Raw genomic sequence first — 19,263 nt, 5'->3', positions numbered from 1 at the left:
TGCATTTTCATGAGAATGTGTTCCTAGAGGCTTGAATATTTTCTTTCTTATTTTTCATTCAAATTCTGGGTCACCTAAGGAGAGACTGGGAAGGATTTGGCTTGCTGAACATTAGCAAAAAATAGGCCATCCCTGAACAACTGAACATCACACAATAAAGATAATTTTTTTTCCCCCTTCAGAGTACACAATAGGTTTTTTTAATACTGTTTTTAATCTTTTATGGAGAACATTTAATACTATGTTAGTGAAATTAGGGATGTGCAGAACGACTAATTTCATTATCGTTTAAATGAAAATTTTGCAACCGACTAGTCTATCGCCACAATCCACACCACAATACATGCCTGGAACTACTTTAGCCGTGCGTTTCCCTGAAAATAATTGCACACCTTAGACGGTTCGTCAACCAATCAGATTCAAGCATTCAGCAGCCCCCTACAAGCCTATAAGCAAGCTTAATCGTTAAATGATTCTTTGTAAAGACAGAAGAAAACAGCTTAGGCTTTCACGAACGCATGCAATATATGAGGTAAATGAAATGATTTTGTTTTCTGCTCCAGATATACATTTTTCAAAATAATATATGAATTTTAAATTGTTACATTAACATCTGCAAAACACAAGAAATATATTTAGTTTTTTTTTTTTTTTTTTCAGTGGTCACTAAATCTGTTTTTGGTTACCTACATTCTTCAAAATATATTTTGTTTTCCACAGAATGAAAAGTAAGTCAGGTTTGAAAGGTTGAGTAAATTTATATTAGAATTTTCAGTTTGGGTGAACTATCCCTTTAATATCTAGTGCTAGGTAGGGTTGGGAATCGAAAATCGATTCCAATTCTAGAATCAAATACTTGAGGTCAGGAATTGATACTTGTTATAAAATTAAAATATAGATACCTCTTATCGATTTTATAATATCGCGTGCTGTTTTCAGTGCTGCAGGCATGTGTAAATATATTGGGCAACTCTTACAGTGATAGCAGCTGCTGTCTCTAAAATGACACTAATCAAACAACAAAAGACAGAAAATTCACTCGTTCTTGACTGAGAAATTATTTGTAATGTGTATATTAATTATAAAGTGAAGTGCTATTTTACATTTGATTACAGGTTATGTACCTGAATACCTGAAAATCTAAAACACTTTATTTCAATCTATTTGTTCAGTTGTATCTATTTGTTGCGATTGCTAGTTTTTTATTTGTTTACTAAAAAAGTGTTTACTTGTTTTTAATAATGCTTGAAATTTATATTAGTTAGGCTTGGTATTTTTAAACAGGCAAAAGTTCCTTGTGTTCATTTTTGTTCATGATATTCAGCTACAATTAAATGTTTTACAATAAGACTAAATGTGAATGATATCTAAGTTTATTTTTACCTCTTTCTTTCTTTCTTTCTTTCTTTCTTTCTTTCTTTCTTTCTTTCTTTCTTTCTTTCTTTCTTTCTTTCTTTCTTTCTTTCATTTATATAGCACTGCAAAAACAACCGAGGTTTGACCAAAGTGCTTTACATAATAATAAAAATAATAAAAAATAAAACATACATATTATCAAATCTCACATCACAGACACCACATTGAGATTACGTGTTATAAGCGGTCAAAGATAAATGCACCTTGAGCAAGTTCCTGAATACTGATAAGGATTTAGCAGATCTAATAGATAGAGGCAGCTCATTCCATAATCTCAGTCTCATAACTGCAAAAGCACGATCATCTTTTTGAAGTGATTTGTCCTTGGTACGACAAGAAGTTTTTGATTTTCTGAACGCAATGCTCTCCTTGGGGATTACAAGGAATCAAAATATTTGCAAAGTACACGGGGGCCTGATTATTTAGAGATTTTTGACTCTAAAATGTACGGGGAGCCAGCGCAAATTAGCTAATATATCAATATAATATATTCATATTTCTTGATCCTCTTTAAGAGCCTTGCCGCAGCATTTTGCACTGATTGTAATCGGGCCAGGGATCCGGCAGAGATGCCACAATAGAGGGAGTTACAAAAATCGAGACGCGATAGAACGAAAGTATGAATAACTGTTTTGAAATCTACATTTGATAAGAAAGGTTTAGTTTTTACTAGTTGATGCAAATTATAAAAACAAGCCCATACCACCGAATTGATTTGCTTCTTCATTTTTAGATTATCACCGATTTGGATGCCTAAATCTTATACCGACGTTTTACAGTACGGCGCCAATGGGCTCAAATCTAAAAGGACCTTGGTAGAGTCATTTGGCTGGCCAAAAACAATGACCTCGGTTTTGTCCTCGTTTTTGTCCTCTGTTTTGTCCCCCCCCACGACTGCTGATGGACTATGCCGTATTAGCATAGACCCCGCCCTGAGTCAGCTGTACACAGTCCGCCATGTTTATCTCCTCGCCAGAGCATTTAACAGCAGCATTCAAGTTAGAATGTATTCTTGTTAATGCAACTAAAGTCATTCAATCAAGAGCAGCGAGTTATTTTCTGTTTTTCTTTTGTTGTTTGATTCATATTAACAGCATATATAGCAGTAGGTACTGTATTAGAGGTCGACCGATAGTGGATTTTACCGATACCGATATTTAGGTTTGACCGTACGTGCCGATAACGATTAATCAACCTATATTTTTAAAATGGATACTGGATATAAAAAAAAAAAAAAAACATAACACTCCAAGTTAAAGTGCTGAACTGAAATGTGCTATATGAAATAAATATATAAATAAGAATATATTAAAATGAGAAGTTCTACAGAACGAATTCTACAGAAAATAATTTAAACAGTAAAATATTACAGGTTTCTTTAGCTATAACCTAGAAACATACGTAAATTTCATAGGTAGGCCTAACACTTTGCAAGTCCCATTTGTTAACAAGGATGTATTAGCTAGCTTTCATGAACTAGTATATGCATCATGCAATATATATATATATATATATATATATATATATATATATATATATATATACTGTATATAGACACTCACCTAAAGGATTATTAGGAACACCATACTAATACTGTGTTTGACCCCCTTTCTCCTTCAGAACTGCCTTAATTCTATGTGGCATTGATTCAACAACGTGCTGAAAGCATTCTTTAGAAATGTTGGCCCATATTGATAGGATAGCATCTTGCAGTTGATGGAGATTTGTGGGATGCACATCCAGGGCACGAAGCTCCCGTTCCACCACATCCCAAAGATGCTCTATTGGGTTGAGATCTGGTGACTGTGGGGGCCATTTTAGTACAGTGAACTCATTGTCATGTTCAAGAAACCAATTTGAAATGATTCGAGCTTTGTGACATGGTGCATTATCCTGCTGGAAGTAGTCATCAGAGGATGGGTACATGGTGGTCATAAAGAGATGGACATGGTCAGAAACAATGCTCAGGTAGGCCATGGCATTTAAACGATGCCCAATTGGCACTAAGGGGCCTAAAGTGTGCCAAGAAAACATCCCCCACACCATTACACCACCACCACCAGCCTGCACAGTGGTAACAAGGCATGATGGATCCATGTTCTCATTCTGTTTACGCCAAATTCTGACTCTACCATCTGAATGTCTCAACAGCAATAGAGACTCATCAGACCAGGCAACATTTCTCCAGTCTTCAACTGTCCAATTTTGGTGAGCTCGTGCAAATTGTAGCCTCTTTTTCCTATTTGTAGTGGAGATGAGTGGTACCCGGTGGGGTCTTCTGCTGTTGTAGCCCATCCGCCTCAAGGTTGTGCGTGTTGTGGCTTCACAAATGCTTTGCTGCATACCTCGGTTGTAACGAGTGGTTATTTCAGTCAAAGTTGCTCTTCTATCAGCTTGAATCAGTCGGCCCATTCTCCTCTGACCTCTAGCATCAACAAGGCATTTTCGCCCACAGGACTGCCGCATACTGGATGTTTTTCCCTTTTCACGCCATTCTTTGTAAACCCTAGAAATGGTTGTGCATGAAAATCCCAGTAACTGAGCAGATTGTGAAATACTCAGACCGGCCCGTCTGGCACCAACAACCATGCCACGCTCAAAATTGCTTAAATCACCTTTCTTTCCCATTCTGACATTCAGTTTGGAGTTCAGGAGATTGTCTTGACCAGGACCACACCCCTAAATGCATTGAAGCAACTGCCATGTGATTGGTTGATTAGATAATTGCATTAATGGGAAATTGAAAAGGTGTTCCTAATAATCCTTTAGGTGAGTGTATATATATTATTTATTTTTTTAATTTTTTTTACAGCATGTATTAATATTTGAGCAAGACAATTGTACCTTGATCATTCATGTTGGTTAATAGTACATTAACTAAGGTTAACAGATAAAATCTGTTTAAAATGTATTGAAATTAACAAACTAACAATGAACAATACTACAACATGTATTAACCTTAGTTAATGCTAAAATTGTAATCTTATTGTAAAGTATTACCATTTCATATAAATCCAAAGAGTCTGCTATGCTTAAAGATGGCCATCTTTAAATATCTGCAAAGGCCAGAGCATTAAAATTGCATAAATAAATGTTAGCCTACATGTACAGTCTCTCACTTTATTTGCTTCTATATTAGAACACTTGATGATTATCTAATCAAAATAACAATATGTATTACAGTGATAAAAAAGAATAGAATCAAATGCGTTTCTGATTTGTTTATGTTTCTGTCGGCTACTTGAATGTTGAGAAAGCAACCACGTCACTAGCTTTAAATATGCAACTTCGCCGGCTAATGAATGCATAAAAGTGACCAGGTGGGTATAAACTAATGCAAATAGATGGGAAAAATTGCGACATTAAACATTTGGCTCAGGTTTGCGTGTATTTTTGTCACATAGTTTTAGCCGCTTGAGGTACTAATGTTAGAGTCCTCACAGCCTCGACGGCAAACATACTTCTGTTCTTTCTCTGCTAATGCAGCATGTAGTCAACAAATTAATTACTTAATAATGAAATAGCAACATGGACTGTAGTGTTCTGTATTCTGTATTCTGCATCTGAAGTGTCAGCACTCTCTGTGAAGCGTGTTCTCTGTGCTGCACGCAGCCTCATGTGTTACAATAAACTACACGCGGTGCCAGTGATAGTTTTTACTGTGCCTTTAGAGGCCGCTCTCACTCTGTATAATGCCAGCAGTCTCTTCTCAGTGCTCTCGAACTGTGTAATGACAGCGCTCTCTTCTTAGCCGCTCCAGCAACGGATGTATCCCAGAAAAACTATCGGTATGGATTTTTGCTGGTTCTGAAATACCGGCAAAACCGATGAATCAGTCGACCTCTATACTGTATATTACACTTCTTTCACTTTAATACACAGATCTAATACACACATGCGATTTCTTTCCCTGCCGTTTATGTTTACAGACATAACCGACTGTATTTATATGAACTTTGTGTTTTTGACATAACCTTGTGTGTACTTGACTGTCTAGGCACAATAAGACGGGAAAGAGAACTTAGTTTAATTCTCACATGACGCGCCATCTGACATCCAGCTTTCTGTGCACATGCTTTAGATGTGTGCGCTCAGAAAACCAAATATCAGTAGTATAGACTGATGTCTTTTAAACACATGCAGATTAGAGATCGACCAATATTGATTTTTTTTTTTTAACGATACTAATTATTTGCATGTAATTGCAATTATAACAACAAACTGTTTTATTTAACACTTTTTAAATACTGTAATTTCTGCACTTTCAATCCCTCATTGCATTCAAAACAAAACACACTTCTACATCAATGAATAGTCTAAAGAGTGCAAAAAAATTGTGTACTGTCACTGTTGTGTCTTTTTAAAATAAAATCTTTGATTTTAAACAAACAGGTAATGAAAATAGCAGGCAAAATTAATTTACAAAGCATAATGTTTTCAAAGTCTTATGTTTTCAAATGGAGAACATAATTAAATGACAGGGGAGTCTATCAACTGCCCATAATTATAAGCATAAATATAAGAATTCGTTTTAAACTACAGTTTTAAAAGGTTTAGGCTATGTGTTGTTTGATAGGCTAAAAAGTGAAGTGAATGGAACACGCTGGTATATTCGCTGGAATACGCAAACATTGTCAGAAAAATAAACAAAACAGAGAATACATAATCACAATTACCAAGTCCATCTCATCTGGCATGTTGTCAGAATTATTAATAATGTTTTTGTCGGTCTCTAGATTATGAAATAGACTACCTGCTGACAGAGCACTGTTTATCTTAGCATTTACACAGAACGTCTCTCGCGGAGATAATAATACATTTCCACAGAGCTGTAATTATTTAGATGTTTATTAGATAAATGTTATATAGTAGATGTTAATATATTTTAAGGGCTTTTAAACGAGTAGATTTTGATAAAGCTGCATATGGTGGCCATGCTGGAGCATCAACCCGGTGAGTGAACGGCACTATGAACGCAACTTCACAAGACTAATGATGAGCACAGACAACAGACAGAGAATTAAACTCAGCACTTTTATTTACAACATGCACAAATTCATGACTTTTTTATTTAATTTATGTAAAGTTACGTCTTTATTAGGACAGGACTTGATGGATTATGTGACTCCATGAGTTCTCTATTGTTTTAGCGCCAAGTTTAAACTACATTAGTATTTATGTAACATCTTATTTGTGCGTTAATGGCTGTTATGTTAAAAAAAGTTAATTAAATTAGGGATGCAAGTTATTTTACCTTTGAACACATTGTTGACTGACTTCTTAAAACGGTCACAAGCTGGCGCCATTTATCGGTATCCCTTTATTGAGATACTACAAAACCGATACTCGATTATGGGGAAATGCTTAAATATAGAGAAAATTATATATCGGTCGATCTCTAATGCAGATAATAAACTTTCATGATGATGAAGAACTGCAATGTGATGTGAGCGTGACTACGATAGAGATGATAAACAAAACCAAACAGATGTTTTAGTTTTTGGCTGAGTATACGAGGCACGAGCCCTCTTCTGGAAAGCGGGGTGGGGAACAGCAGCTTATTTGCATTTAAAGATACATGCACGAAAACTGCACGTTTTTGCTTCCACTCAAAAGTGGGTATTTACAACGATATAATAAATTATCTGTGGGGTATTTTGAGCTGAAACTTCACATACACATTTTGGGGACACCTGAGACTTATTACATGTTGTAAAAAGCGGCATAATAGGTCGCCTTTAAACCAAACCTTTGAGTTTTTGTGTCCTTATGATATGGTGATAGTTTTACCAAATTGTAAAAGATGAAACTCATTGTCATTGAGTGACTCTCAGAGCTACTCTGCAGATGAAATTCATGTGTATATGTCCTCATATTGTGAGACGGCACACTAAAAACACTGAGAGTCATGCTTGCTTCAGAATGTGTAGTAGCAACGTGTGTAGACAGTAGACACGCAGAACATGCAGACTTCAAATTTCAATTGCAGCCTTTTTGAGGTTTAATAATTATAGACACTAGTCCATATTATGATTTGATTTATTGTACAGCCCTACTTCTGATTTATTAATCAAAAATGTTCAAATTCCGTGACATTCCAGTATAGTAAGTTCTATTTGTGACTGGATTCTGTGATTCCGTCCATGTTTTCTGCATCATGGAAATTGTAGGGCTCTACATGGTATTTGCCATGTTAAAGAGAGTAAGTTGTGTGGGTTATTTATTATGTTTAAACCGTTTGTAAAATGTCCCTTACGGAACAAATATCTATGGGAATATACTGCAAAATATAATGCAATGTATTACATAATACATACATTTCCATATATGGGAAACTAGTGCTTATATTTTTCAATATAGGCATTGACCATGCATGGCTAAATATTGACACATAAAATATTTAGAAATGAAGAAAAAAATAGCATTACATGTAATATTCATAAAGTTTTATCTTTTATTGTGAACATATATTGCTGTTATATATCTTTTATTGTGTGCATATATTGCCCATATAAATGTCAATGTATGTACAGATCACACACACACACACACACACACACACACACACACACACACACACACACACACACACACACACGGAATGAGTTACAGCAGATTTCTAGTTCCCAACATGCTTTGCTTGACTGTTAAAGGAGAGTAAATGTTAAAATTAAGTGTTCTTTCATGTGTTTTGCTGAATATTAATATAGGGGGAGATCTGTTAGTGTTTAATGTTCTATTTTTTTGGAATTTAAAAGGTTTTCTGGTATGTGTGAGTTTTTGTGGTTACCTTTGTGCTGAGAAGTAGAGCCTGTGGTTAGTTTGATGATTGGCCAAACACCATTAAGACTGTTACTACTGTATATTTATAAAGTAGGCCTAATGGCTGTGCACTCTTCTGCACAGTGATAATCACACCTGCTTGAATAAAAGTATTTAGCAAAGAGACAGTGTTATTGTTATCTCGCTTGAAAATATGAAACAATTAGGTTATAATGTAAATAATTATAAAATATAAAAAATATTGTACATTATATATTTCTCTATATGTGTGTGTTGTTTATACTGCATGAGTATATAGCCTATCTGCAATATATTTATACACATGCAGTACCATATCTTATCACATGTACATCTATATATATATATATATTATGAAGTGTGTTACTTAATATATTTACTAATATATCATAAAAGGTATGTAATTTTATATTGTCACATATTTTTCAATATATGAAAAGTGGCAATTCCTTATGTATTATTCAATATATTGTAATATATTAACAATATATTATTCTGGATATTTTTAAATATACTGTTAAATCATTATATCGATCATTCATATATAGGGAATTAGGGAAGTATTTTTTTGCGTAAGGGAAGATAGGTATGCAGTTAATAGAGGTCCCTTCTCAATACACACTGTAGCACTCTTCATGGCCATTGATGCAGCAATTGTTCAGCTTCACAATGCTATGGCGGTATTTGAAAAATACATATTGTACACAAATTAAAACCGCCCAGCACTAATATCTATCCTAAAAATGTATTCTGAAGAAGGAAATCAAAAATAAGTCAAGATGATGTTTTTACTTCCCATTTATCAGTTTGATTCATCAAGACAACTTGGATTTGCAGTATAAATGTAATTTTAGGTTTGTATCAATGCGAAAAGAATGTTCTGTTTAGTGACAGACTGAACTTTGTGAACACACAGAGGCTGTTACTACATTGTAAATGCTGACATGTTTTCATTTATTACATATTTGTGAAACTTTTTAAATAATTTTAAGGCCACTTGTTGTTTAGTGTTATGTTTTTGAAAATGTTTTATCATAACTGAACATATGCTCAATGCTCTAACACTTGTTTTTTGTATACATTCCATCATTAACGATTACAGTGGCCCATGAGCTTAAATTGGCTTGAGGGATGGTCTCTATGAAGAAATCAAAGAGACCATTTTCTGCCAAAAGGACTTTGAATTGTGCATTCTGTTATGTCAACCTAATTCTCCAATGTCACACAATGTATAAACACAGATTTATTATTCAGGGGATCCCCATCGTTTTGTCTCGGAGGGGCCTAGAGATGCTTATTAAGGAGGAGTTTGATGCAAATGCATTAATGGAGGATCTTTCCCACACTCACCAGGGCCCATAGATTTGTTTCTATAAAAAATTTAGCACATCTCAGATAAAGAGATGCTTTTTGAAAACGTCTGATTACTGATGTTAGAAACGGGCGAGTACCCTCCTCCACAGCCCTGTTTTCGGGGTACCCCCAACCCCCTTGGCCCTCACACATTTGCTGCAGCACATTCAAAAGGGGGCCCTCTGGCTTTGATCCTCTAGATCAGTGCGGAAAACATCTTTTTTGCGTACATTGTGTTGTGGAGACCAAAGTTTTCACCGCCTTATGCTAATACAGCCAAGCTAATCACCCTTCCCAATTACACAATTTATATAGCCAAATGCTTCCCAAATGCCCAGCCCCTTCTGTTCTGCTACCATAGCCCCCCCCCCCCCCCCCCCCTTTGCTTGCAGAACATACATCTGTATAAATAAAGTTTGTATTAGATGAAGTCTCAGATTCAAACATTTGACATTAATGAGAGTTGATTTTTAGTTTATAAGTTCAATCATATTTTTGATCTTGATATCATTTCGATCCCCGCACAACAATACAGGAGTGTTAGGGCTGTCAAAACCAAGAATAAACCAGACTGAAGTGACAGAACCTTGACAGTCTGTGTTGGTGAGAATGTCAGCGCTGTTTCATCTGGCTTTAAACTAGTTTAAATCACGAGGTATTTAATTTGTGGTGTATATGGGAGAACTCTACACCGAACTCGAACGCTTTTCACTGACTCTCACAGTGCTGTTTAGTGGTCGCATTTGCTGTTTAATATTTCTCATATGCAACAGACATGGCAGTTATTAGTTATTGGCACCAGTGCAACGGTTTGCAACACACACGCAGCATTATTTGCATAGCGCATAAATATTATATTGAACACTTGTCAAACTTTTGTTATCATTTTATTGAGGAAAATTACATTGTGATAATTATCTTAATCGTTTTATCACCCAGCCCTACCTGTATGACTGACTCTTCTGTGGAACACAAAACAAGACATTTTGAAGAATGTACTGGTAGTTTTTATTTTATTTAATTTTATTTTTTATTTATTAAAAGTATGCAAAAGAACTATGCTGTATTTCTGAATTCATACAATATTCTGAATTCATACACTACCTTTGTTTAGGGAATAGACAAATATTTTTTTCTTATTCATTGATAATCCTCCCCTGTTAACCAGTGTGACTAAGTCACAGAGTTGAACCTCGTTAATTGTATCGGTTTGATTCATGAACAAACGATTCAGAATTGTTTTGTGAAACAGAGCTGAAATACAAAAGAAAAGAAAGACTCAAACATCGTTACTTCTCTTATTAATGCAACAAGGAGAGCTAGAGTGGATGACAGTGAATCTTGACTTAATTTTGGGTCTGTTCCTCATCAAATGGACAACTTTTTATTCATTTATGATGCTTTTGTTTCCTTTTTTCAAAGCTTGAAAGTCCCAGTCTCCTTGTTTCTAATTGTACTGGTTGTTTTATTCTATGCATTCTTTAAAATGTCTCCTTTTGTGCTACTCAGAGGAAATAAAGTCATACAGGTTTCAAATGACATGAGGGTGAGTAAATAATGACAACATTTACATTTTAATGTGAACTATTCTTTTAGTTCACATCACTGTTTCCACATCAGTGCGTATATCAAGGCAACTTCCAAACGCTTCTGTGCTTGGCGATTTCTTGAAAAACGGCCTAGTTGAAATTAACCGTACATGTGTATTTAAAGGTGAGCTGGGGAATGTACCCATCACAATTGCAAAGATCCACTGTGATCGGTGTGTGAACTGTGCCGCTTGCCTCTTATTGCTATATCCAGATGGTCCTGGTGGGGGAACAAAAAGTTCCCCTTGCCATAGGATCTCTCAATAGGCCGTCTAGACCAGCCTGAGCCCAGACAGATACAGCCTCCCATCAAATTAGCGTTTGTCAGATTTATGGTAATGGTCTGCAACAGCCTTCCCGTCGGTGACATCAAGATTTACAGCTGCGTACAACCCCCCCCCACACACACACACACCTCCCCACACATTGGCTTTATGCAGACATAGGGGGCTACAGCCCAAAGAAATGGCCCATTAAAAGAGAGCTTTCTGGTGAAGCTGAGCCACCCAAGGTAGGTCAGAACAATGGCTGCACAGGGTTTGATAATCCCTTGTGATGAGGCTGAAGTGTTTGTGGTGCATGTGGAGCGCAGCTGGGGGGGGGGGGGGGGAGGCTGTCGTGGGCCATGACAGTAGTGACTACCGCTCCATTGTCTAGGCGGGGTTTCTCTTATTTTGGATGAAGGGCCACGGGGGCTAGGTTGAGGGCTTGAAGGGGATCTGAAGACGCCCATGTATGTAGGTTACTTGGGTTCTTTCATGTGGCCAGCCACAAGTAACCTGATATCAACAAGAGGATCACCTACTGAGAAATATTTTGCCTGTCCTCAGTCCAAATGTTTTCCAGGGCTGTTTTTAACCGCTGTCGGAAGACTTGTGTTAGGAAAGGGCTTGACACTACATATGGCATGTATATAATAGAAATTATCCAGCTCCATTTTTGTTGTTGTTTTTTTGTTTGTTATTGATTGGGGTGGTTATGTAACACATGTCATTTTACTGTATTGTGTTCTTGCTTTTTAAGTATGCATTTGTTTAGGAACTTTGTTTCTTACATGTAAACTGCATAATAAAAAGCACACTGAGTTTAAGCAGAAAAGTCAGTAGCGCTGCAAATGAAAGGAATGTTTTTATTAAGGAGAGAAAATGGATCTGGACACTGTGGGCTCGCAGTTATGCAGTTTCATGAAGCATTGTCCCAAAATGTGATGGAAACTGTACGTACATGCCTTGGGTTCTCATTACGACAAAGTTAAGAAAGCATTGCTGCGTCTTTAACCTTTCAAGTCAGTGAGGTATTCAATTCAGAACATATCATTAATGAGGTAAATTATGGTCAGTTTGTGATGAATAACAGCAGGGCTTGTCAGAGCCAAGTACATACAGTGGTAGCTAGGGGGAGTTGTAGTCCTACATAGTGAACATCAGCGAAGTGGTTCTTGAAGTGTAGAAGGTCTTTAGTGGCACAGGTTGCAAGTATGAAAACATACATTATCAGGCTAAACATGTTGCAAAGTACTACAAAAGACAATGTCAACAGAAATTATGAATTCTTTTTGTTACACTCTCAGAAAAATGTGCAAAAAAAATTATCTTTAAGTGGGCAACAGCTTGTTGCTGGGGCATTACCTTTAAAGGGACAACTTTGTACCCCATCTACCACTGAATGGTTCATATTAATACTTTAGAATAGTAATACAGTATGTACACTTAAGATAATACTATGCACCTTATTTACCCCTACAAGGTTCACAATTGTCCCTTTAAGGTAGCTGCCCCAGTGACAAGCAGTTGTACCCCTAACGACTTTCAGGAAGTAGGAAAGCTTATTGTTTTCATACTTTTGATACACTAAAATCTGTAATATGGGAAACATTGTCCATTTTTATTTTAAGTAGCACAGCATACTTGATACTCTGAGTTTCAAAAGTAGCTGCCCTCCAGATTTACCCTACAGACACTGCAGTAAACAGCCTTTGATTGGTATGGAGACAGCAAGGTATGGTGTGGACACAACAGTCTCACTGGCAATTATTTTCCGCCTTCCTCCATATGTGGTGCGCCACTATACTGGCACAAACTCCTGCTCCACCATGGTCCGTATAACCGCTCCCCCCACCTCCGTCCCTGTGCTTGCCAACCCTCCATAAGCCACAAACATTAACATTAAGAGTAAAGAGATGAATGAAGGTACCAAACCCATCCCCCCCCCCCCCCATCACCCCAGACGGCCACGGACTCTCACTATGAGCTGGAGTGTAGTCAGAGCTGTGTTATGACTGGTGTGTGTTACACTGCTGCTCCATCTGGGCATTCATATAAAGTACTGTCAATTCAAAGGTCACCTCTGAGCCCTGCAGACAAGTGTTGTTAGCGGGTGTCTGGGCAAGGAAGGGTAGCCGGCTGGGATGATAGTGAGGTCTGTTTGGGAATGCCAGGCTCAGACTGGTCTGCGTGGGTCTGTGTCTGCGTCTGGTGTCGATCCCAATTGACCCTCCCCCACTTGCAAGCTCATTGGCCCTTACTGTAGTCTGTTTTGGACTCAATAAAAACAAACCTGACTGACCCCAAAACGCCCTGAAAATGCATCAACGTTGTAATTAATGCAGTAAATGCTATGCATAACTGCAGATTATGTGTACGTTTCAAAACTATTTGAGCACTTTTTTCAGTCTGAGAGACCCCAAGGTCCTTGTAATGCTTTACATTAATACTTTGACTTTTTATGGTCTTATCAGAATTGGTTATAAACCAAATTTTAACCTGATAACTCCTCCATAAAGTATTATTATTTTTGTTTGTGTTCCAGATATGAATCAGGAATAAATGCAATAGCCTAAATGTCACTTGCTAAGATTTTCTGATTCCTGTTAAAATGTTAAAATGCAAAGGGAAAATAAGAATAGTTTTATTATTTGTCCATACAAAGCACTGGGGTCTCTTTTATGGAACTCTGTTACCAAGTAAAATATAAAAGTGCTAATTGTGACTGTTTAAAAATAAAAACAAAACTGCAGGTTAATTTTATTTTTATTATAATTTTTAAATTAGGCTATTGTTTTTAAATGCATTAGTGACAGTCATAAATAAAGAAGTAGAAATAATTTTGAAATATAAAATCAATTCCAAGAAAGTCAATTCTGTGATATAAGGTCACAATTACAAGATATGAGAGTCGCAACTAAAAGAATTATGAGAAATAGCCTACTCCATAATATAGAGAAATAAAGAGAAATAAAGTCACCATTATGAGAAATAAATTCACAATTACTTTTACTCTGAAGTGAAAACAAGCTTCCGTATTCTTGGACCCAGACAGGGAGTCTCCACACATTATGAGGGTTGTGCTATTGGTGTTGCTTTTAGTTACTGTCATATTTCATAGTTACATTCATATGGCATTTAGCTAATTTTTCTTAATAAGGCAGCTTTTGGATGGCATTGTCATAGCATCTGAGTGAAATATGATGTCCTGAAGTGAGTGTGTGGACCTGCGCAAATTTTACTGCAATATTTTCCACTCTGCAGTGCTATTTTTATCAGATGTTGTTCATTATGGACTTGTCTTGGCATGACCTAAAGCTGCTTGGCTCTTTGCTGTGATCGATTATAGCTAGGCATTTTTATATTTGTTGGTCATTGCTGGCACAATTTTCTGCTAATAATTTTCCAATGTGCCGTTAAATCTAGAGCAGGTTACCTCCACACCTTAAATTAATAGCGAGATGGAATATGCTGATCAGGCAAAGAGGGGCTGGCTTCAGCGTGCCATCTATTGAATGCGGAGAGATGATCTATGTCTTCACTTCCAGAGACACACCCTCCCGATCAGTGAAAGATGAACCTGATGCATGTGGCTTTGGAAAGAAGATTCATGTTGACTCAGGTTTGTGCTGAATTCAGTACCGCATCCCAAATGACATTCTCCATTCACATTTCACTTCGAAAGATGTGAAACATTACTGCTGGTAATACTAGTTACAGATATTCTCGTCATTAACAAATCAGATGCATTTCATTCATTGCAGAACTCACAATGATAGGATTGTGAACCTTGTGTGGTTTACATTTGTGCTGTAGTCCAAGTCGATAGTTTTATGTAAAAAAAGATTAGGGATGCGTTAATATAGAAATTCTGTCTGATACTGGTAAGCAGATCATTATTTTCACGTTATGGATGATACTGACAAAAGCCTGATATTGAAATTCTATATTATTTTGTCTTATTTGTTATATTATAAATTGAAATCAAATAATTTTAATTGCTACAAATTAAAATAGGCATTACATTATAATGTACAGTATGAACAATAGGGGCCTAGATGTTCATTTTGAGATTTGAAAAAGATTACATTTATTATTGGTTATTAAAATAATTATTTTTAATGTTCAATTCAAATGACATTTGGATGACGGCAAAGGTAATCTAAATGTAAAAACGGAAAATGTAGATGTACAATCTAATATAAGCTGATATGTATCCAATAAATGAAAAATAAATTATAAAAAAAGTTTGTTTCTAATATCAGCCAGTAACCAATATAGTATCGATTTATTGTGTATTCTTAGACAAGACCAATATTTAAGTTGTTATTTTCTAATAACCTTTCCCTTTGGAGCTCTTAAATCAACATTGTTTATTAAATTAATAACAATAATTTTCAGTGTTATTGATATCCAACATTTTGTATAAAAAAAGATTGTGAAGATTCTTTAAAATGATTGTTGTTTTGTATTCCATGGTCCAAAATAACTACTGTTTTGTAATGATGTGAGGGTGATTAAATAACAGAATTGCCATTTTTAGCGGTACGGGAATGCAGCAATCCTTTGAAGTGCCAAAGTGTCACTGTCAAAGCCATGGCGATGGGCGATACCTAGAGGTGCAGTTGGGGAAAACAGGATGGCATTGCTGCCTGACGCTCCAATGGCAGACGTCTGCTCTGTCTCCACACTCTCAGAGGGCAAATGAGTGAAATGTGAGCCCTGTCTGTCTGCGTGGTGCTTCCCTCGCTCTCGCCCCCTCATTTATTGGCTCTAAAAATACAAAGCTGTCATTTAAAATAGAGCAGACAAGTGAGCAACGGCTGGCCATCGCATGTCTGGGGGACAGACGGACCCTCGGACCCCCCTCCCCACCCAGCCAACAGTATCTCTATACAGTATGTGTCTGTAAGGATTAAGTCTTTCGCCAATAACCCCGCTGAGTGATCACTGTTGTCATTTACTGAGTGCAAAGCGTGTTACTTTTCTCATGATGGAAGTCAGACGACTGTTTTTCTTTATAGGACAGAGCAGACAGAGTCCCCTTCACTGAGCCGAGGGGTCCATTCAGGAGAAGTTGGCAGGCGGGGAGTTGTTTTTGCAGTGGCGTATTGTTCAGCGTTGCTTCCATAAGGGCTGAAGATTCAATATTGTTGCAATACTGAGTGGATTTGGCCCAGCTGTGTTCTCCTGTCTGCTGTGCTGGAGGATTCTAGCGCTGTCGTATCTTTGTTTTGGTGCCAGGACCTGGATCTCTGCCAGGCCTTTTAATTACATCAGCCGTTTGATGTCTTTGACATCTTTTTTTTTTAAATAGAAAGCTGGGTGGGATAAGGGGGCCTGAGATAATTTTTTATTTATTTATTTTTTTGCGCACCTTTTAGCGAAACATTTCATCTGAAAATGCGCCGCAGTCGTGTCACAGCTGTTGTCAGGCTGGAATATTTATACCTTTAAACGTCTTCATTTACATAAAAAGCAGTTAATCAGCTTTTACAACTGCCCCAACATCGGTGAGGTAATGTCTCGAAGCTCTCGAACAATTAAACGTGTCCAATATGAATGACTAGAGCCAAAAGAATCAATCAAGAGTTAGCATTTCTCAACATATAGAAACCTTTTTGGCAGCCTTAGTTTCAACCTGCCTTACTGGCACGAGAAAAATCCTGACCAAACAGTTGTTTGAAATGCGACTTCTCGGACACCTGGGAAATCTTTTATTTTGCTCTACTGCGACAACATGGGGCACTGAAGTGTGTGGCCCTGTGCTCCTGTGGGCCGCGGGGTCAAAGCTCCAGGACGTGCCTTCAGCAACTGATGTAAATTTATCATCCCATCTGAGCACTGTAAGTGAAGGTGGGGTGAATAGGGTAAATTCATCAGCCTCTTACAGAACCAGATGTCCAGGTTGCTGTGTGACAAAGCAGAAGCATGTGCGGCCGACCTACTATGTAGGACGGCCTCTCTGTGGCAGTTCCTGTGAAGGAGGGCCTGTGAAAGCAATTTAGGCTTTTTACTGATGGAAGAACACCAGAGCAAATGACACATTTGTTTGCCTACAAGCCTGTCCCTGTAAGGATTCAGGAAGAATTACATAATACATGAGTGAGCTGTAATGATAGAAGACTGGTCTCTGTGGCAGAATTTAGATGTTTTGGCCAACAACATTTTTGCTGTACACAAACTCATGCAGCAAAAGATTTTCAGATATATTTTAAATGAATTCCAAAATAGACAAAAAAATATAGCTCATTTTTTTTATAGGAATTTGCATGCATATAATTGATTTTGAACTTATATTTTGACATTTGTAATATACTTTCTATCTAAATATATTTATATAGTTCAGAATACATTTTAAATGTATTTTAAGTTTGGACATGTATTTTCTTGTCCCTTGATGTACATTTGGCTTTATTTTGGCATTAGGAGATTTAAAATAAATTTACTTTCAAATTGGACAAATATATTTACTAAATCCACACTCTAATATTTATCATATATTTAAAATATAATTTGTCCAGATATAATTTTGCCTTATGGGAGTATAATTTTGCCTTGTGGGAATTCAGAACATTTTTACGTTCACATTCCAAGTGAACATTCTTCTAAAGTAGTATTTGTCTATTTAAAAAGAAACTGCTCTTCATAAAGAGACTGCAACGGGTATGTTTCCATGTGAAATGAAATAATCCAGAGGTCAACGCTAGAATCAAGTCCTGCCTAGCCTAGGCTAGTTCTGTCCTGCTAATAAAAGATATCTCTTTTTAGTTCTGTATACTGATCTCTCCACACCGGCTTTAACTGTCCCATTCACGGTTCACACTGCATTTGCCTCCTAATGTCTCCCAGCAGGCCTCCAGTCAGAGACAGTGATTCATAAAGTGACTGGTCTGTCTGCATCCATGAGGACACACGCTTTCAGAATCCTGCCTCTCTCTCTCTCTTTTCCACACCCTCCCCCTTAAACAGACACAGACTGCGTTAGACTGCCTTGCAACAATCTATTTTACATGTTAGGGCAAGCAAATTCTACATTAAAGCCTGCTCAATCAAGCAATAGGAAAGGAGGTCTCAGCCACATTAGTTCAGGAGTGTCAGTAAATCATCTAGTGTGTTTATGCATGATTTTGCACCAGTTATGCTTAATAACCTCAACACAACCTGTAAGGTAAACCTCTTAAACATTATTCTTTTAAGGTAAAGGTCATAAATGGTTTAAGCAAAACCCAATTGGCCATCTGAGATTTTTGCCCATTACCACAATTTAGCTCCATATTTAAACACCTTTTCTGCCATTCTGGTGGCTTATTCAAAATGTGCATTCCTGTTTACAGAGGAAAAAGGAAAAAATATTTTTTAAAGGGGGGGTACAATGGTGTTTCATGTATTCAGAGTTGTTTACAGTGTTAAAGAGATAGATTCTCATGCTAAACATGGGCAAAGTTTTAAAAAAATATTTTGGACGAATAACGGAGAATTTCTATGCTGAAAATCTTACTTCCGGGTTGGTACAAGTTTCGGCTGGTTTTTTTTAGATCGTGGATCTAATGACGTAGATCAGAGTGCAACTCCTTATATGAGCATTTCTCTCGGAAAAGCTCGCCCGCGAGCACGTCGACCAGAGGAGAGCGAGACCGCGCACATCAACGCGCTTCAACAGGAAATCATCGGCAGCGCTGCATAGGATTTGTTCAAGAATGTCTCCAAAAAAGTGTGTATTTGGATGTGAGGGAAAGCTTACCGTGTTCAGTTTTCCAAAGAACCCAGTGTTACAGGAACAGTGGATGCAGTTTGTTTTTCCGGGGCAGCAACGGAGTGTAGGAAGTGCGGTTGTGTGT

General features: G+C 37.0%; 1 protein-coding gene across 7 annotated transcripts in view; it reads left to right on the top strand.

Annotated features, from left to right (window-relative positions):
- The window catches only part of arl15a (ADP-ribosylation factor-like 15a), a 166,923-nt gene that overhangs the window by 39,869 nt on the left and 107,791 nt on the right, over nt 1–19,263 (top strand). For 2 of the 7 annotated variants that reach the window (XM_079873208.1, XM_079873207.1), the window contains exon 2: nt 14,971–15,044. The exons of the other annotated variants lie outside the window; for them this stretch is intronic. In XM_079873208.1, coding sequence (XP_079729334.1) covers nt 14,997–15,044 — 48 coding nt within the window. In that variant the 5' untranslated portion in view covers nt 14,971–14,996. The remainder of the gene's footprint in view (nt 1–14,970; nt 15,045–19,263) is intronic. 7 annotated transcript variants of the gene reach the window in all.

This window comes from Squalius cephalus (assembly GCF_949319135.1).
Source record: "Squalius cephalus genome assembly, chromosome: 5".
NCBI lineage: Eukaryota > Metazoa > Chordata > Actinopteri > Cypriniformes > Leuciscidae > Squalius > Squalius cephalus.
The sequence above is the reverse complement of the archived record's forward strand: the minus strand, read 5'-3'. Positions and strand labels throughout refer to the sequence as shown.